General features: G+C 39.8%; 1 protein-coding gene across 2 annotated transcripts in view; it reads left to right on the forward strand.

The window, feature by feature from the left end:
* The window catches only part of CACUL1 (CDK2 associated cullin domain 1), a 78,882-nt gene that overhangs the window by 27,442 nt on the left and 29,815 nt on the right, over positions 1-21,625 (forward strand). For both annotated transcript variants that reach the window (XM_032176629.2, XM_058435968.1), the window contains exon 4: positions 19,887-19,982. In XM_032176629.2, coding sequence (XP_032032520.1) covers positions 19,887-19,982 — 96 coding nt within the window. The remainder of the gene's footprint in view (positions 1-19,886; positions 19,983-21,625) is intronic.

The following is a 21,625-nucleotide window of genomic DNA, read 5'->3' on the forward strand; positions in this document are numbered from 1 at the left end:
TAAATAGCCGCGGGGAGTAGTTTAAAACATGGGGATCCAGGGCTCTGTTTCAGCTCTGTCACTCAGCATTTGTGTGTTTGCCTCTTTATTAAACATGCTAATACATATCATCTTATAAATTTTCTTGACATTAAAATGAAGTAGATTTACTAAAATATCTCGTTGCTTCACACTAAGGTGTAAGGTATTTTCTCAACATTAAAAGGAAGTAGATTTACTAAAATATAGTTCTTTACACTAAGGTGTAAGGTATTTTTTCTTCTGCTTCCTGCCTGGCAAATGCTTCTTCATTCTTTTCTTAGGCTTAAACTCATTTGTGTCCATCTGTGTAAGGCCTTCCTGGAACTCCTGCACTCCTCTCAAAACAGAACAGACTATTGGCATTTCTTCTGTGGATCCATAGCATCTCAGCAATAAGAACTCTGTTAGGGCAGTGATTGTGTTACTGTTTCTACTTCCCCGTCTGACTACTTCACAGGCCCTCCCTTGAGGGGGAGGGACTCTATCGTGTTTGTCTTTTTATCCTTAGTGTCTGCCACAATTACAACTCAGCAAATGTGTTTTGGCTGAATGCTGAGTAACTAAATATGACCTGTACTAATGGAAGGAGTAGCATAATTAGCTTCAGATGACCACTACTCCTGTGCTCTCTAGATTTGTAGGCATTTTATTTATTTGTTCAGTGTGATGTGTGTGGCCTGATGTAATCTTTATTTTATAGAGACCTTAAGGCAGTTTTCATGGGGACAGATCAAGAGACGGTGCCAGGCTTTATGAGCCAGAAACATTTTATTTGGATGGAGCATTTTGTTTGCAGCTCTGGTTTTCATAATGAAATATTGTTGTTATGAGCCAAAATAAGAGCGTGGGAGGAGTTGCGTTTGGCAGATAATCAGAAATTTAGTGCTGGAGTTGATAAATCAATGATTTGGACCTGCAGGGCGTCAGCCTCAGTCAAGGGCATCTTAAAATAGCTGTGGGTTTGTATAGTTTATATGTCAGAGGGACTTGTTTATTTTTATCCCAAGGCATATCCTGTTGGGGAGATTGAAGAGTATATAAAATAATGTTCCCATATTCTCTAGTTATTTTTGGTGTTGACTTAGAGAACATGGTTTTTAGAGATTTTAGAATAATTTGTTGAATGTAAATATTTTTTACATGACAGCATAATCTAACTTACTGCCTCTTTTTTTTTTTTTTTTTTTTTGAAACACATTTCTTTCATTTTGGAAATAATGACTTTTCTACTTCAGGCACTTTAAAGTTCTTTTTGTTGTGTTGTTAAACTAACAAAACAAATAGCTAAATCCCCTTAGTGTTCTCCTTACTATTATATTTCACTGCATGTATATCTATACATTTTAACTTACTGCTGGATTGTTCAAAATTGTGACAGTATATTTTGCCTTAATATTTTTAAACCAGGCTCTTCTCTCGTCCTTATTAACTCCCCTCTTCTTATTTATTTATGAGACAGTGTCTCAGTCTGTTACCTAGACTGGAGTGCAGTGGTGTGATCCTGGCTCACTGCAGCCTTGACCTCCTGGGCTCAAATGATCCTCCGGCCTCAGCACCCCCGAGTAGCTGGGACTACAGGTGTGCACCACCATGCCTAACTAATGTTTGTATTTCTTGTAGAGGTGGGGTTTTACCATGTTGCCCAGGCTGGTGTTGAACTTCTGGACTCAAGTGATCTTCCTACCTTGGCCTCCCAAAGTACTGGTATTACAGACATGGGACACCACTCCCGGCTATTCCTTCTTTAAATGTAATAATGAAATTCTATTTATTTTTATTTTTCTGTATCTCCAGAGCCTCAAAGTGTACATTTCCAATTCTGATATCTTCCTATACCAATGAATGGAAATAGATGACTGTAGAGAGTAAATTGGTTTACCAATTCAGTAAATAATATCCTGAATCGTTTTGGAAAATTCTATGGAAACATTTAGAAATTACCATATTTTTTTGTGAGAGACCAGGACCCTCAGATTAGGACCTACACTTGCCTGTTGGATTTGAATTTCATCTTATAGATACTTCATGCTGAGGTCTAAATCTAAATTCCTCTTCATTCAAATTAGTTTCTTTCTGAGGCTTGGTATTTCATATTCCTCTTAGCTTTTTCTCTCATATTTCTGGGTGCTAGTTAAGGTGGATGGAATACTATAATATCTCTCGCTCTGTCCTCTTTGATTCCCATTGTTGTCTTCCTCCTCCACGTCATCATTGGCTCATGCCTGCAGTAGTGGAGTATTCTTTTAATTGGTTTGTCTTCCTGCAGTCTCTTCTTTTGGCTGAACAACCTAAAAACCCTAATTTGATGGACATACTTTCTTGTTCAAAAATCAAAATACTATTTACTGCTTTCTTTAATTAATCACAGCTGATTTTTTGGTCAGTGTAAAAAAAACTGAGTGGTTTTATTGGTTGCAGGGGTTCCTATTGGGAACCCTAATGTATCCTATTTAAGTATGACTCTATTGGGTCCGGTAGTGGACATATAATTGATAAGACTAGATAGTGTGGACTGCCCCTGCTGCTGAGAGCAATTACAAAAATTAGACCACAGAACTAACAAAGTGAATTATAGGGCCAGGATCTAAGAGAAGAAGGAAACTCAGATAGAGGAACCTAACATTTGAGCCATTTATCTACCGGGGTCACCTATTTATTCTGGAAAAGGAGGCTAATGAGCTGAGAAATTTAATAGAGCTTTGACACACTTGTGGGGGTTGGGTAATAAATTGGAGTATAAGGCCCATTAAACCTGAAGTACCACATCCCAGGACTAGCAAGAATAAAAAAATAAAGACTAGCCTTCTCAGTTGCTAAAGCCCGATTCCTGATTGGAGTAAGATGGTCTTGATTTGGCCGGGTGCAGTGGCTCATGCCTGTAATCCCAACACTTTGGGAGGCCGAGGAGGGTGGATTACAAGGTCAGGAGTTCAAGACCAGCCTGGCCAAGATGGTGAAACCCCGTCTGTACTAAAAATACAAAAATTTAGCTGGGTATGGTGGTGGGCGCCTATAATCCCAGCTGCTCAGGAGGCTGAGACAGAGAATTGCTTGAACCCGGGAGGTGGAAGTTGCAGTGGTGCCACTGCACTCCAGCCTGGGCGACAGAACGAGATTCCGTCTCCCAAAAAGAAAAAAAAAAAGGTGGTCTTGATTTGCTAGAGCCTCGATTAAGCTTACTAGTAGCAAAAGTAAATTCTGGAGAGATACCATTATCCTAGGCATCAGATTGTTTCCATAGTTTTTCATAAGCAGTGTCTGGCACTTAATCAGAAATAACTAGTCATAGTAGGAAATGAGGCATCAAACCAGGCGAAATTGTGAAGTACATTTTTAGGCAAGAATTGGGAGAATTCATCACCAGTAGTTTCTTAAACAAATAAAAGTGTTTTTCAGATAGAAAGAAAATGTTCCCAGATGAAAACTTGAAGATTCACATAGGAATGAAGAAGGGAAAAGATAAATATGCACGTGTGGATCAATATAAATGATATAAAGGATAATGTCTTCTAGGGTGTAAGAATATATTATATATTATATATATATAATCAAAACTCCTGACAATAATGTGTAAGGTTGAAGGGGGGAGTGAAGGTTTGAAATGTTCTGAAGCCCTTGCATTGTCCAGGAAATGGTAAAGCACTACTTTATTTTAGACTGTGATGTGATAAGGATACAGTCTGTAGTAAAAAAAACATAGTTAACAAGACATAGAGGGGAAAAAAATGAATAATTTTAAAATAAAGAAATCAAGAAAGGATTTTTTAAAAGTACAGAACAGATGAGATAAATAGAAAAATAGTAGGATAATAAACTTCAACATGGCTATTATTATATGAAATGTTAAAGACTAAGTGCTACATCAGAAAAAGACAATTTCAGACTGGTACTGTTCCTTGTGGAGCAGGGCTACCCCATGGGCAGTGTGTCTAGAGTAGCAGCTCAGAGGCAGTTCTGCACTCATACCTACTTTTAATTATATGCAAATTAAGGGCAGTATGCAGAAATTTCTAGAACGAGGGGGAGGGTGGTAACTTCTGGGTTGTTGGGTTGTTGTCATGGAAAGGGGCAGTAACTTCTGGGTGTTGCCATGGCAGTGGTCAACTGACATGGCACACTGGTGGGCATGTCTTATGGGGAGGTGCTTCTGCCCTGACCTGTTTTTAGCTAGACCTCCATTTGGTCCTGATGTCCAAGCCCCACCTTTAGAGTAGATTTCTTCCTCCTATTATTAAGTTGAGAACTTTCACCTTTTCATTTAAAGGAAGCATTTACGGCTTCTCTTTGGCATATCTGAATTGCCAACATCATTTTTCTTGCTCTTTGGAGCCATTATTAAGTAAAGTAAGGGTTGTTTGAACATGTGCTGTGATAATCGTGACAGTTGAACTGATAACCGAGATGGCTAAGTGACTGACAGATGGATAGTGTCAACAGTGTACATATGCTGGACAAAGTGCTGATAGATATTTCAGGCGGGATGGAGCTGGATGGTGTTAAGATTTCATCACGTTACTCAGAAGGGCATGCAGTTTAAAACTTAAGAATTGTGGCTGGGCATGGTGGCTCACGCCTGTAATCCCAGCACTTTGGGAGGCCGAGGCGGGCAGATCACCTGAGGTCAGGAGATCTAGACCAGCCTGACCAACATGGAGAAACCCCATCTCTACTAAAAAAAAAAAAAAATACAAAATTAGCCGGGCATGGTGGCACATGCCTGTAGTCCCAGCTACTTAGGAGGCTGAGGCAGGAGAATTGCTTGAACCTGGGAGGCGGAGGTTGCAGTGAGCCGAGATCGCACCATTGCACTCTAGCCTGGGTGACAAGAGCGAAACTCCGTCTCAAGAAAAAAAAAAAAAAGTTTGTTTCTGGAGTTTTCTGTTTAATATTTTCATACTGTGGTTGACTGGGTAACTTAAATCTCAGAAAGGGAAACTGGATAAGGTGGGGGACTACTATAATGGATAGATGGATATAAAATCTTTTAAAACTGTCTTAGATGACACTTCCTCATTTCATTTTTTCTATGTGTATTTCTGAATCCAGAATCCATTGAAACAATTGTGAGGTATTTTCTCCCCAGGTAATGTTGATGCATTTATTGTATATGCTAATGTGTTATCTAAAAGAGAGTATATTTTCACCAAATAAAAATACTCTGACGTTTTGATATAGTAGTTTTATAGTCAGTGACCCATTAACAGTTCTTTTGTCAGTGCTTTGGAACTCACACTGTACGTTAGCCCCAGTAAACAGTGTTGACACAGAGATTTGGTTCCTAGGCCAGGACACTAACATTCAAGTGGGAGGATTAGCGCTGGTATTGCTATCCTGCATTCAGGGTCCTGTTGAGGAGAGACCACAGAGACGAAGGTGCTGGGAAATGTTGCAATTTTTATCTCAAATAAGGCAGAATTTACAGTAGTTTAAGTATTTAACTTTTAATTAAAAGGAAGTTAACTGATTACATTTAAACCATTTTAATAAAATTAGAGTAATATTGATGTCTAACTGTATCTTGGTTTTAAGCAAAATAAGTAAGTTGACTGTCAAATAAATTAATAATGGAAATTAATAGAAACTAAACCATAATCAGCCAACAGTACTTAACTTTGATTCACTATTTATAGACTCCAATTTGCATATAAAATCTTTACTGCCAGATTGCCAATAAACTGAGCTAGTTCCTTGGTTAAAATCAGAGCAAGGATTGCGTTGCTATTTATTTTTTGTCCAGTGGGTGGCAGCATAACTCAACTGGTTATCTTGTGTATGGTCATTTGAAATTTTTTATGCGTTTTAAAGGTTTTAATTTCTAAATCTCTTGTACTACAAAGTGTATCCTAAGAAAACTTTCCTCCTCCAAATACTCTGTTTATTCCTTGCTAAAGTGACTAAGATTTTAGATACTGAGAAAATTGCTTGATATCCTTTCTTCATAGGTTTCAAATAAAATAAATATCATTGCAACTGGTAAATAGCCCTTTACATGTGTGTTCTACTGAAAATGTTTCTAAGTTATGTGGAGATCTATTTTTTTCATCTCTACTAGAACTTAAAGCAGTTGTCATGGCAAACCCAAGAATTTGCCAGGGAGACACCCTAATCCTCGATCATTTAATAGGCTCTCATTCATACTATGATTCTAATAAGTTTACTATCTTCCTTTGAAAGAAAGGATTTTGTTTGCGTTTTCATGTCCCTTCATAGGACTTAACATAATACTAGGCCCAAAAATAGAGATCCAGTAAAAAGTACTTGGTATAAGTTGATTACAAAAACATATGCTGGCTTTACCACTGACGTTACCAGAGGCATGTATTTGTTCCAGGTAAAACATCATCCAGAACTTGGAAAATGAGCAGGAGAGTAAAATCACATAAATAGCTATTTGCATTTGTACAGAGTACATTTGCATGGTGTACAGAATACAATTATGAATTGTATTCTTTTTAAGATATACTTTCTTTGAGACCAAACTGTGTAACTTAAGTTAGAAAAGATAAGGAAAAAGGTTTCCTTTCCAAAATAATAGCAAATAGGTGTAAGTAGTGTAAGTAAGTTAGTGTTTGCTAAGTGTTACACAGAGATAAAGTATGTGGGGAAGTGAGAAGTCAGCCTAGCCTATCTGGCTTCTTTGGATATTTCTCCATTTAGTAATCCTTGAACCTTTTATAGCTGCTCAGTGGCACCTAGCTAGTTACTTTAAAAGCTAGTATTAGATTACAGATTATTTCATATAGATAAGCTAAATGAACCCAGGAACACAGAAGCCAGATTTAATTCAGTTTATTAAGTCCAAATAGTATTTGGAAAATGAAGTCTTATTTTAGAAATAAATCAAGAAAATAATTTCATATAATAGTAGCTTAAGAGGTAAAAGATCTAAGTGAAAAGAGAAATATCTTCTATCTTAGACTCAATTGACTTTATTGTAGTTTTCAGTTGAAAACCATGCTTACAGTTTCTATGAGAAGTGTCTAATATGTATGTTACAGCTCTTAAATAGCTCCTGAAGATCAGTTACCTTCTATGTCACTATTTTTTGGATTTTATTCTAATACGGAAATAATATCTGGACAGCAAGAATGAGAATGGAATGTCAGATGTATTTGTCTATTTGGAAAGAAATTCCTTTTTTTTTTGGAGACAGAGTTTAGCTCTTGTTGCCCAGGCTGGAGTGCAATGGCACCATCTCGGCTCACCGCAACCTCTGCCTCCCGGATTCAAGCGATTCTCCTGCCTTGGCCCCCTGAGTAGGTGGGATTACAGGCATGTGCCACCACACCCGGCTAATTTTATGTTTTTAGTAGAGACGGGATTTCTCCATGTTAGTCAGGCTGGTCTTGAACTCCTGACCTCAGGTGACTTGCCCATCTTGGCTTACCAAAGTGCTGGGATTACAGGTGTGAGCCACCACGCCCGGCCAAGAATTCCATTTTTATGAAGCATCTTTGTCAGCTTCCAGTGCGTAATGGGTGTGCTTCTAGATCCTTGACACATTTGTCCGTGGCAGTATGGTATTGCTCTGGAATGTCATGGAATAAGCTAGACTAAAAGCATATTACCTATTAGTAGTTTTCGCTATAGTTAGTCATCTAAAGGCAGATTTTTAGAAAAAGAAATTCCCAATTTGATTGAGAAAATAGTATTAAGGATCCTTGAGATGGCATCCAGGTGCATTTGTATGGGATACAAAAATGCCAAAGTTGTACTTATTATAGGAATAAATGTTAAAGGACTTGGAATAAACTATTTGAGAATTTTTAACATTTCCATTTGACTCTTTTAAAAATAGTTTCCATTGTTCTGCTGAAATTCTCCCATCTTTTTGTGCATGTTATCTGCCTTTTCTACTAGGTCATTGCATATATTAATCATAGTTATTTTAAAGTGCCTATGATAGCTCCTTCATGTGGGACATCTCTGTGCATGTTGAATGTTTAATTCTTGACATAATTCTTGACAGTGGGCTGTGTTTTTGTTTTTTTGGTCTTAGTTTTTTATTGAATGTTGGACATTGAATATAAAAAGAACAGTTTAGCTTAAAAAGAACAGTTTCTGCTTAAAATGGGCATGCCTCGGCCGGGCGTGTTGGCTCATGCCTGTAATCCCAGCGCTTTGAGAGGCCGTGGCGGGCGGATCATGAGGGCAGGAGATCAAGACCATCCTGGCTAACACGGTGAAACCCTGTCTCTACTAAAAATACAAAAAATTAGCCAGGCGTGGTGGCGGGCGCCTATAGTCCCAGGTACTTGGGAGGCTGAGGCAGGAGAATGGCGTGAACCTGGGATGTGGAGCTTGCAGTGAGCCAAGATCGCGCCACTGCACTCCAGCCTGGGCGACAGAGCGAGACTCCATCTCAAAAAAAAAATTAAATAAATAAAAATAAATATCTTCATGGGCCGTGTGGTCTTTGTCTAGCTCCTGTGCTCAACTCTGCTGGTGCAGATGAAAGCAGCCACACAGATTACATAAAGAATGGGCATTGCTGTGTTCCAAAACAACTGTACTTAATAAAAACAGGGTGTAGACAAGATTTGGCCCACAGGCTCTAGTTTGTTGATCTCTGGTCTAGTGTGCAGGTGAGTTCCCTCCCCCACTCTCCCCTCCCCTGTCCTGCCCCGCACACACCCTGTGGCAACCAAATTTTACCTTGTATCTTTGGGGAACCTTGGGAGTAAGCAAGTTTCCTGTGCTTCCATCAGCAGCAGTGTATTTTTGCTTCATAATAGTGTGGAAACCTGGGCATGAGTGGATTTTCTACCATCCTGAAAATGGTTGCTGACCTTTGCTTGTCAGGAGGGCTGGAGGATCACCTGCCTGTCTTCCAGTGGTAGACAGTTTTTGCCTAAGGTCAAAGAAGGGTCACCAGGGTGCAGGGTTTCTTACCCCTTCCCTTCAGCAAATGACTTTTGCTTTGAATCTGAGTAGGTTCTAGGGCACAGGCAGTTTTTGTTCATGTCTTTCATTGGCAGTTAATCACCACCTTTTTTGTCATGGAGGACCCCATGATGTGTTCATCTGCTTCTTTAGGTATTCCTGCTTCATCCTCAGGTCTTACTAAGCCCAGCACATCTCGCTATGGAGGATGGCCTCTCAGATTTCTTTCACTGCCCTCAGTCCTTCTCTTGATGACCCAGTGGAAACCCATGGAAAAGAGTTGGAGAGGAGGTGCTGGCGCTGACTGCCCTTGTGTTGAAGCCCCCAGCGATTCTACACTGTTAATTCACACTTGGCCTTTAATGATTCATTACAGTTTCTGTTGTTTGCTTACCTGCTTTTATGACTACCATCACCAACAGAGAAATAGTTCATGTGTCCTTTATTTTCTTTAGAGTAGCTTATCACTCTGAAATTCTTCTCACCTAGTTGGACATTGCAAATGTAAGTTAAAGAAACCTTAGGTGTCTGATGAGCTAAAAAAATTATGATATTTTGGTTAACCAGCTTTTTCTTACCATAAGAGTGGGAGTGATGTTCTTTCACAGCTTTCTGCATTCTAAGCTGAGGTGGAACTTGAGTTATAGTTTAATAACTTTATACTCCCTGAATTTGATACTAGTCAAGAAGCCGTTAACTTTTAAGAGAAAAATTCACCTGTAGTCTAACAGTAATGTTAAAATGTTAGTGTATCATATTTTTACTGATTTCAGTGCAGTTTGCAGCTAAATTGTCCTGCAGTAAATGCCTGTGTTACATGGGTGATTAGTACTGTTTTCTCTTGAATCCTGCAGACTTCCTTCCTGTAGAGCTCTTCTCATTTCTTGGAAGAGGCTTAAGGTGTAGAGGTTCCTAAATGCTTAACAGGTGGGCCAGCTGTTTACAGACTTCCTGAAGTTCTCACTAAAAATACACACCTCTGGAAAGTTTCTGAATCAAGACTTTGGAGTGTGGCAAAGGAATCTGCATCATTACCAGTCCCTTCAGGTGATTCGGAGAGAAGCATTCTTTGAGGTCCATTGGTCTATGGAAATGTACCATTGTTCCTGAACCTAGTCTCTCTCTTAAGCAGGGAGTGCAGTGTATCTTATGTTTAAGAATAAGACTGTGGGCCGGGCGCGGTGGCTCACGCCTGTAATCCCAGCACTTTGGGAGGCCGAGGCAGGTGGATCACGAAATCAGGAGATCGAGACCGTCCTGGCTAACACGATGAAACCCTGTCTCTACTAAAAATACAAAAAATTAGCCGGGTGTGGTGGTGGGCGCCTGTAGCCCCAGGTACTCAGGAGGCTGAGGCAGGAGAATGGCGTGAACCTGGGAGGCGGAGCTTGCAGTGAGCAGAGATCGCGCCACTGCACTCCAGCCTGGGCGACAGAGTGAGACTCTGTTTCAAAAAAGAATAAGTTTGTGTTGTTGCTGATGCCACTCAACATATTTGCACAGCTAGAGTGCTAGTCTGAATTAGAAGTATCCATGCGGACCTGGATAACATAAACAGCAAAGCATAGCCTAAGTATCCAGTGACAAGGGACTGATGAAATAGACAATGATGTGTCCAAACAGTTGTTAAAATTAGGTTATAGAAAGAAATTTGACCTGGGAGAGATGGTGATGATCTGTAGCTGGGTGATAAAATCAGGTTACAAAATAAGCCATATTTGTTTAGAAACAGACACATGCACACAGGAAAAAAAAAAAAAAAAAGAACAAAGATACCAAAATGGTAACAATTTGCTACCAGTGTTGGTAGTGTTTATTTTTCTTTTTTTTTAGAGATGGAGTCTTGCTCTGTTGCCCAGGCTGGAGTGCAGTGGCGCGATCTTGGCTCACTGCAAGCTCCGCCTCCCAGGTTCATGCCATTCTCCTGCCTCAGCCTCCCGAGTAGCTGGGACTACAGGCACCCTCCTCCACTCCTGGCTAATTTTTTGTATTTTTAGTAGAGACAGGGTTTCACCGTGTTAGCTAGGATGGTCTCGACCTCCTGACCTTGTCATCCGCCTGCCTCGGCCTCCCAAAGTGCTGGGATTACAGGTGTGAGCCACCGCGCCCGGCCGGTAGTAGTTATTTTTCTATAGTTGCATTTTTAATTTTTAAAAATTTCAATGAACATCTATTACTTCTACAAAGATACATGTTTTGTCATGTTTATTAGGTCCTTCTCTTCCATCCCTTCTTCCTGTCTACTTCATTCTAGCATGCAAAAGTCATTTACTTACTTGAAGACAACCAGAATGCTTTTGTGAAGATAAAAGCACATATTCTTAATTTTTTTCATGTTTCATTTTGGTTGGATGGGGACGAGGATGGGGGTAGGTAGAGGAGGAGGGATATAAATATGAAATTGTAGAACTCATTTGTATTTTACATCTGCATCGTCCAGTTAGTCATGTGTAACTATTACAATTAAAATGAAGTAAATATTTGGTTCCTTAGTTTAATTAATCACATTCCAAGGCTCAATAGCCACACGTGGCCAGTGGTTACCATATTGGACAGTGCAGATATAGAACATTCCCATCATCACAGAAAGTTCCTTTGGGCAGTACTGACCCACATGATAGTATATTTAAGTCTGTTGACTAGTAAAATTATTTAAACAAATAATCCTCTTCTAAAATTATTAATATACATCAAATTAGAGTGACTGACCAACAAGCCTTCCTTGTTTAGCTTTGAAAATTAAAGATGACAAGCTTTCTTTCCCCTTCCCTTCTGTGAAGGTGTGGTATGTATATCAAATCTGTCTTTTCCTTTCTTGCTGTAAGGCATTTCTCACACTAGGACCATGTATGTATATGTATATATTTTTAGTGGTATTTCGCAGATTTGACTATTTAAACTGGACACTGAGATTATTTTTTATATAATTATGCATAAGACTATTATCTAGTTCTACCTTTTTTAATTTAAAAGTTGTTTTGAAATTATTGTCTATAGCATCTATATGAAGTTACTCAGTGCAACAATCTGGTAACAAAGGATTAGCACCAAGCTATCAATATGACATCTGATTAAATAAATAGTACATTCAAGCGTCTTACAGAAATAGATATTCTTAAAGTGTGTGTGTTTAAGGAGGGTCCCCAAAAGCCTTTCAGAGGGGTCTATAAATAATGATGGATAGATGCTGGTGCCTTAGCATGAATCTTCATTTCCACATGCTTGCGGGGTGAGGAAGCCGTTTTCATTGAGAATGTCCTAGATGAAACAGAGAAAACTATTAATTTTATTAAATTGTGACTTTATACTTTAAAAAATATTTTATGTAAAGAAATGGGACACTGCATACCAGAGTACAATGGCGGTTTTGAGAAAAGGTGCTTATGTTATTGTATGAATTTTGAACTAACCCTGCTTTTCTGCATAGAACACTATTTTCACTTGAAAAAATGACTGACAAACTATGGTTAGACTTTGGTATTTGACAGACATTTTCTCAGAAATTAGTGAACTAAGATTGTCACTTCAAGGAAAATGACTGACAGTATCTGTTGCCAATAATGAAATTTGAGCTTTGAAGTGAAAATTAAAATTTTGGAAAATTTATATCTACCACTGTGACCTTGATAGCTTCCCAATACTTAAAAAGATTTCTGATGAGATAGGTGTTGATACTGTCTCATCAGAGATGTATTTTTTTTATATTGTCTAATGAAATCAACATTGGGAAGATCTGCATAACTCAGAGAATCAGTATTTTCCAAATGACCAATGTGTGATGTAATAAAATGTATATGGAAAAGATCCATTCAAAGTAGAAGATAGACCAGTGGTTTTTAATGGAATAGAGTACAGAAAATTCATTGATCGCTTCAGAAAATTACACTTCACAACTGATTTCATTGCAGAAGCAGATATGAGAATCCAGCTGTCTTCTATTAAGCTAGGCTCTAAAGAGACTTGCAAAAATGTAAAAACAGTGACACTCCTCTTACTAAATTTTGTTTTGGTAAACAGTTATTTTTCATAAAAATAAGATGGTGATGAGTTTGTTATTGTCATTTTAGAATGAATTAATATGTATTTTTAGAACCTAGTTTTAATTTTTATTATGGTAAATACTCATAGATACAACCTGAATATAAACAAAAAGCTTTTTGGAATCTTGAGTTGTTTTTAGGACTGTAAAGGTTTCCAGAGACCAAAATGTTAGCGAGAACCACTGGAATAAAACTGACTACAAGATACGTTGTTAGGGAAAGTGCAGATGTGTGTGATTCTACCTTAGCATTTGTGTATAAAGAGCTATATATATATATATATATATATATATATATATAAATGGGACATTTATTTTCTAGTACAGACATGAAGTTCTTCTGGAAGGATATAAAGTATTGGTTGGTTCAGGGAGGAAGGAATGAAAGGAAAACTTAACTCTAAACCCATTTGAACTCATTTGAATTTTAAACCAGATGAATGCATTACTCATTATTTAAAAAATATTCTCACACAGCTATATTACAAAACTCAGGGAATCTAGATCTGTTAAGAAAAATTGGAGCAAGTTTGGAGTAATGGTGATGGCAGTGGCGGCCCATCTGGAGTGACTACTGCCATCATGCCGCTGTAGCAGGGAGGCGTCGTGGGTGGGGCTGCATGCTCCATGGAGCCAGCAGGAGCCTCTTCTGAGTTGGGATGGGAGCACACTGGGTGCTGCTGCAGCCACCCAATCCACAGCTGTGGACTCAGGCATCCCTGCATTCTTAGGGGCACAGGAAGGACCCCCTGCCCTCGAAGGCTCAGAAGTGCCTGCTCCTACTGCCTGGCTTCTCCAGGCTATTGGCACCCACTCTGATCTTGGAGCAAAGTTGGGGGTGAGCCCAGGTGCGGTCGCAGCCTAGCCAGCTGTGCACACTCTCAGGGCAGTGCTAACACACCAGCCCCCTGCTGCCTCGGCCCCCTCTGGACTTTGGGCACCGACAAGCACAGAAAGGAAGCCGAGGGCTGCTGAGGGCAGCTTGGCGCTGGCCTGCAGGCACCCCTTGGCACCTACAGTCTGGGCGCCATGAATGGCAGCGGGAGGCAGACAGGTTCCTGGGTGGGAGAGGGCGGGTCCCCAGTGAGGCCCCCAACTTCAAGCTAAGGAGGGCCTGAAGGCTGGGGGCCAGACTGCCAGTCCTACAGACTGGAGTGATAACCTGTGGTGCCTTTTCCAGGCTTGCCTGTGGCTGGCCATGGACCAATGGGTATGTACTTCCTCCCCTCTGGACCCATAAAAGCCCTGGGCTTACCCAGAGCTGAACAGTTGTTGAGATGACCAGCTGCAGAGAGGAGCCACTCACTTTAGGGCCAGTTTTCTGCTGAGAGCTGTGCAAACAGTGGGACGACCAGCTGCAGAGAGGAGCTACCCTTTCTGCTAGGAGCTGAACACTCGTCCGGACACCCTGGCTGTGGAAAGGAGCTGCTCTTTTCAGGTTTCCTCTGAGCTGTTCTGTTGCTCAATGAAGCTCCTCTTCGTCTTGCTCCTCCACTTTTCTGCGTACCTTTTCTTCTGGTCGCAGGACAAGAATTCAGGACCCACTGAATGGCGAGGCTAAAAGAGTTGTAACACAAACAGGGCTGAGACATGCCACTTGCTCACCACATTGCGGGCGAAGAGAAGGAAAGAAGAGCTGTGGCCCTTCAGGAAGCCCCGACCTGGGAGCTCCCTGAGCCAGGGCTGTGACTCCCTCTTTGGGGCCCTTTGGTTCTTGGAGTTTCAAGCTTCCAGGCACCACCATAATTGCCAGTGCCATCTGTGGAAGCTGCTTGTGGTGTGCCTGGTCTGACCAGAGCCTCTCAGAGAGCTGGCACCTGTGCCAGCACCTGGAGCTGCCTGCCTTGCTGCAGCAACCAGCATGTCTGACTGTGCGCAGTGGCGGGACCACATGCTCGCTCACACACCCCTTGCCATTCCACACCTGACTTGCCCTTGGCAGGTGTGGGACCCAGGCCAGTAGCGTGAGCCGAGCGCAGCCTGCCAGGTTGAGTGGGCAAAATGAGCCCAGTGGGCCTGAGCAAAACTCAGGTAAAGGCGCCACCGGCCACAGGGGTTTCTGGCCAGAAAAACAACACCCCAAAGATCCTGTAACAATGGTTATTATTTTTCTGGCAGTTTTTTTCTTGTTTTCTTTGGGGAAAAAGCAAAGCTTGCTTGTTTAGGGGTAAAAACTTGAATGTCCAAGCCAAATACTGTCATGTTGAAATAAGGTAAATCAAATAGGTAACAGTTTCCCCAATGGGGCCTAGAGTGTATTGAACTTAAATTTTAAGGAGAAACAATTTGATTAGGTTTTTTTTAAAATGACATTTATTTCTAGGTTCTTAGGAAGGAGATTAGGTTTATTTTAGAAGACTGTTAAAATTTATAGTCCTGTCATTTAAAAGGTTTTGAATAAGGGCTACATGAAATGTACTTTTTTACTCTGTAGAAAAAGCTGTGTGCTGACATTTGATTCAGTACAGAAAGTACTTTTTAATACTCATAGTCTTTGAGACTGGGGGTTCTTGAACAAGGAATTCAATTTTATTTATTCTGTCTGCTGTAAATGTACTTTTTGATCAATGTTTATACTTTTAACTTTTGGATAAAGTGATCTTTTGTAAAAAGAGAACATTATTTTAATGCAACAGCTTTTAAGATTTTTTTTCACATAATACTTCTAAAATTTCTTTCTTTGAATGCCGAAATAACATTTTTAGAGTTCTTCAAAGCAGTTTTGAGGAAGATGTTACATATGATTCTGTTCATTAGTTATAGTTAAAAGTTTGCGGCCGGGCGCGGTGGCTCATGCTTGTAATCCCAGCACTTTGGGAGGCCGAGGCAGGCGGATCATGAGGTCAGGAGATCGAGACCACGGTGAAACCCCGTCTCTACTAAAAAAATACAAAAAAATTAGCTGGGCGTGGTGGCGGGCGCCTATAGTCCCAGCTACTCGGAGAGGCTGAGGCAGGAGAATGGCGTGAACCCGGGAGGCAGAGCTTGCAGTGAGCCGAGATTGCGCCACTGTACTCCAGCCTGGGCGACACAGCGAGACTCCGTCTCAAAAAAAAAAAAACAAACAAAAAAAGTTTGCTTATAACATGGAACCATTTTCCTCAAGTTCTTTAGTTAACAAAGAATGCTTTTAAAAATGTTATCAGGCCAGGTGTGGTGGCTCACGGCTGTAATCCCAGCACTTCGGGATGCCGAAGTGGGTGGATCACTTGAGGTCAGGAGTTCAAGTCCAGCCTGGCCAACATGGTGAAACCCTGTCTCTCCTACAAATACAAAAATTAGCTGGGTGTGGTTGCCCACACCTGTGATCCCAGCTACTCAGGAGGCTGAGACAGAGCAATCCCTTGAACCTGGGATACGGAGGTTGCAGTGAGCCAAGATGATGCCATTGCACTCCAGCCTGGGTGACAGAGCAAGACTCCATCTCAAAAACAAAAATGTTGTTGGATTGTTTTTGAAGCATTAGACAAATGGATAGTTAATTCAGAAAGGAGTTTACTTACTAGTTGCATATACATGTGTAATACTTGACATTTTCAAAACACAATTTTCTTTGATTTCCTTCATATCTTAGAAGTACCACAGCTAGTATTTTTCCTATTTTGGATATATGGAAATTGAAATTTAGAGGGCAAAATGAATTTCTTAATGTCATACAGCCTTGTTAAGTAGGAATTTAGATTTAAATAATGCTAAATTAGATTTAGAGTCAAAGTTTAGATTTAAACAAGACCCTTTCCTTGCAAAACAATGCATTCTTTATCTACTATGTTCCAGGCACTGTGGTCAGCACCGGAGATACACAGATAAGACACAAATATTGCCCTCCAGGGGCTTGAAGTTAGTGGCAGAGACTACCCAGTGAGGGAAGTGAGTGCAGTGGGGCCCCACTCAAGGGCCATGTAGTTCAGATATTTTTGAAGGAATGACTAGAAGTTAGCCAGCTTAGTGGGTGCAGAGAGAGATGGTCAGGTAGAAAGAACAGTCAGGGAGGCCTTATGTCTTTTGGGGAGTGCTAGTATTCCCATTGTCAGTCCTGTTCTTTGCTGTGCAACCAGAAGTAGACAGTTGTGCCCTACATTGAGAAGTTTGTAAAAAGGTTTCAGAGTGCCAAAAGAGAATTTAAGTAGATGTAGAAGGCCTTGCATTGATCATGGTTTGAGTTGTAGGTCTTGGGTTTATTCACTGTGGAATTGTAGACAGGTGACTATTTCTGAGCCCAAATCACCTCATCTGTAAAATGGAAATAACATTCAATTTATAGGCAGTTAGAAGGACTAAGAAAAAGAAATGGGCTGAGTGTGGTGGCTCACACCTGTAATCCCAGCCCTTTGGGAGGCTGAGGCAGGAGGGTCACTCGAGCCCAGGAATTTAAGACCAGTCTGGGCAATATAGCAAGACCCCATCTCTACCAAAAAAAAAAAAAAAAAACCCAAACAAATTAGGCAGGCCCAGTGCTGCATACCTGTAGTCCCAGCTAGTTGGGAGGTGGCTGAGTTGGGAGGATTGATCAATTGAGCCTGGGAGGTGGAGGCCGCAGTGAGCTGTAATCATGGTACTGCACTCCAGCCTGGAAGACAGAGCAAGACCTGTCTCAAAATGTACAAAAAATAATAATAATTTTAAAAAAAAGAAATGTGAATAAAAGCACCTAGCGTTTACCAAACCTGTAAGTACTCAGTAATGGAAGATGAATTAGAAGAAGTAAAGACAATTCTTTACACATATATAAGTTTCTAAGTAGAACTGAAATATGAGTTGAATCTTATTTGAAAATAGTATCAAAATATTTGGACATTTCTGAAACAGCTTAGCTGAAGTGGTCTTATAATTTCATGTTTAAAAATTTAATATTTAGGAATCCTTCCATGTGCATTTCTTAATATCCTTATTTGAAAGCAAGACTTTATGTGTAAGATGTGGTTGATAAGCTGTGGGGCTGCCACAAGTTAGTTCTTACGTAGAATCAGTTTTGTTTGCATTGTGTTTTGTACCATGCTCATCCCCCAACACTCTGACCCAGAAATGAATTCTTAGTTGGAAGACCTGGATCTATCATTTGGCTAACGGTCTAATCTTAGACAAATTACTGGCCATTTAGGTGTTTCTTTAGTGTTAAAATGGGACCTAATTAATTTAGCTTTAGAGAATAGAATGAAATCATGCATGGATGCACTTCTGTAAACACAGTGTCTTCGACTGGGCTGCCACAACAAAATACAGTTGACCCTTGAACAACACGGGTTTGACCTGCGTAGGTCCACTTATCCACGGATTTTCTCCCACCCCTGACACAGCCAGGCCAACCCTTTTCCCACTGTTGGAGATAAGGGTGAAAATCTTTATGATGATGTACTTCCACTTAATGAATAGATATATTTTTTCTTCTTGATGATTTTGTTAATGTTTATTCTCCAGCTTACTTTATTGTAAGAATACAGTATAAATGATACATATAATATACAAAATATGTCTTAATTGATGGTTTATGTTATCAGTGAGACTTCTGGTCAACAGTAGGCAATATTGGTAGTTAAATTTGGGGGGACGTGAAAAGTTATACACAGATTTTTTTACTGTGTTTTGGGTGTTGGCTCCCCTAACTCTCCGGTTTTTCAAGGGTCAACTGTACTATAGACTGGGTGGCTTAAACAAAGAAATTTGTTTCTCATGGTTCCGGAGGCTAGGAAGTCCAAGACAAAGGTGCTTCCTGTTCGGTTCCGGGTGAGGGCCCTCTTCCTGGCTTGTAAATGGCTGCCTCCTCACTGCAGTCCTCACATGGCCTTTTTTCTGAGCCCTGTGGGAGGAGCGAGAACCTGAGCGTTCTGGTGTTTCTTCATCTAGGGACACTAATCCTATAGGATCAGGGCTCTACCATCGTGACTTCATGTAGCCTTAATTACTTCCTTATTCCTAGTATGGCAGTACTAGGGGTTTAGGGCTTCAACGTAGGAATTTTTGAGGAACATAGTCTATATTCTATTCGGTCTATATAAAAAAGTTGGAAGTGTTCTCTTTTGATGGTTTTATGATTTGGTATTTTGTAAAAGTGAGTTAATAGAGGAATGTATTGTATTTTACTACTCTACAGAGCTGAAGGTGTATATGAGTCATTTGTGTCCATGCTTTCTAACTAATATTTATAATTAGCTACAGAAGTGGTTTACAACCAAGTTAGCATAGAAATCAGAATATTTCTGTGCTTAAGGTAATTATAAATTTCATTAGCCATTCTAATAGTACATTAAGCCTGTACCACTTAGTTGAATATCCTCCCAACTCATTCCAGGTTCAAATATAGTTTGGTTCTATATAAAATATCCATGGAATTCAGTAATAGTTTTTAAAAATCATTTATCGTTGAGTGTATCTTTTTTTTTTTTTTTTTGAGACAAAGTTTCACTCTATCACCCAGGCTGGAGTGCAGTGGTGTGATCTCGGCTCACTGCAACCTCTGCCTCCAGGTTCAAGTGATTCTCCTGCCTGAGCCTCCCAAGTGGCTAGGATTACAGGCACCTGCCACCCCTACCTGGCTAGTTTTTGTATTTTTAGTACAGATGGGGTTTTACCATGTTGACCAGGCTGGTCTTGAACTCCTGACCTCAAGTGATCCACACACCTTGGCCTCCCAAAATGCTGGGATTACAGGTATGAGCTACCACGCCCAGCCTGAGTGCACCTTTTTATGCAGTAAAAGAAGAAGCCTTTTAATTAACGTGTTGAGGTTACATAGCTTTTAAAGATGGCTAAAGCTCAGTTTTACATGGCAGATTTTGGAACAAAGGTAGAAGTCTTACCTTCGGAGTGTACATGTCTTCTTTTTTTTTTTTTTTATTGTGAATCTCAGTATGAATTTTGAATTCCTTCTATTTGTGTTTCAAATTGTGGTGGAAGGTCTTTCCCTGGTTTCCCAGATTGATCACACTTCTGTTCTTTCTCACAGGCCAGCCCTCCAGATCTCTATATTGAAAGATTTAATATAGCTCTTGGACAATATATGGGAGCATTGCAGAGCATTGTGCCTCTTTTCATATATATGGTAAGTTAGAGCTCCTTCCTCCTTCCCAGATACCTAGGTGTATTGTTCAGAGCACAAATAGATGCAGAGAGTTAAGCATGTTCTGTTTTTCTTTTACTACATTTGTGTTAGAAATGGAAATTAAGTTATTTCAGTGATGTGTGATAATTGTTGACATAGAAGAACTTTAACTATTTCCCCTTTTTTCTGCTTTGAAATTCCGTAACAATTGCTGAATAGACAAGTAGGCATTAAGATTAGCAATCACCCACATGAGTACTTATTTTATTTCTGCTATGTGGAACGCACTGTGTTTGGTTCTAGAAATATAAAGATATATAAGATTTCTTGTCCTCAGAAAGTAAAATGCCAAGTAAATCATTCCATAAAAAATAGAACAGTAAAACATTGCTGCCATTCTGATGATCTGTTTTATTTGGAGAGTTATGCTATGAGTATAATCTGTAGACTGTGACTTTGTTGATCAGCTTCCTCCCTGTTTTAAATATCGAGAGTCATAGAATCTTAATGTTAGTGCTCCTGTTGAATGGAGGAGCCCTTAGAAACCATGATCCCTGTTCTTCCTTATTAGCCTAGTGAATGAGATGTTCAGGTTGATCCTACCTTTTGTAGCATGTAGATTGCTGTATGTGAATAGCAATCTTAAGAATGTTACTTATTCTCCATAAAATGCACTTAACAAAAACAAAACTACCCCTATCTCTAATTTAGAAGGCACTTTCCAAAGGACCATGTAGTACTTCATGGTTTTCATTTACACTTATTTATTGGTTACTGACAATTTTAATAGTATGAGTTTTCTAGTCAACGTAATGCCAGAGAAACTGGTTTTTGCCTTTTACCAAGAAAGAAATGTATAAAAAGCCTTTTCTTTTGGTTTAAGTGCCAAAACTCCTTTATGAATCATGAAACTAAGGAAAAATATTGTTGATGACATTAGGAATAAGTGCATCTAGGATAGTAGAATTAACTTATTGGGAAGAGTGTAAGCCTGGGAGGTAGCTACATTGTATCATTTTGGTGAAATCCTATCATGGGCTATTGATCAGGAGTGTGTGTTAACTAAATGTCCTGTACTGATAGAGCAAACATTTTATTTCCGTGCAAGCAGACTCCTTATTCTTGCTGTTTTAAAGTTTTCAGCAGAGACCAGGTATGGAAGCAGAGCTGAAAGACAGGGCCTATATGTGGATAAAGGAGTTAAGGGTGGGTGAATAGGTTTCTTGACTTGCATGTCTGCCATTTTAATGGCATTTACCAGTTAAGCATGTTGGCTAGGTGCATTAGTAATAAAAACAAAAGTCTAATTTATCATAATTTTGAATCAAAAGGTAAATAGCTAGTTTATTAAAACAAAAATAGATAAGGCAGAAAGGTGATTCACGCTTTTCTGTATTGCCATTGTTGCTTTCTTAAACTTTATGGTAGGATCCTGGGGTTTAAGAGGTCTGTGCCAATTAAGAATAAATGAACTTCAGACTTACTCTTTCAGCTGGCAGAATTCAAATAAGGGATCTTAGATTGTAAAGCTTAACTACAGCTTTTCTTATACATTAAGAGCTTGAATTTGCTTTGTAGTTACTTTTGAGAATTTGTTATGTAAATTGTTTTTATTGTCCAGAAGATTGAAATTCTTTGAACTT

The sequence above is a fragment of the Hylobates moloch genome, unplaced genomic scaffold (assembly GCF_009828535.3).
Source record: "Hylobates moloch isolate HMO894 unplaced genomic scaffold, HMol_V3 SCAFFOLD_3, whole genome shotgun sequence".
NCBI lineage: Eukaryota > Metazoa > Chordata > Mammalia > Primates > Hylobatidae > Hylobates > Hylobates moloch.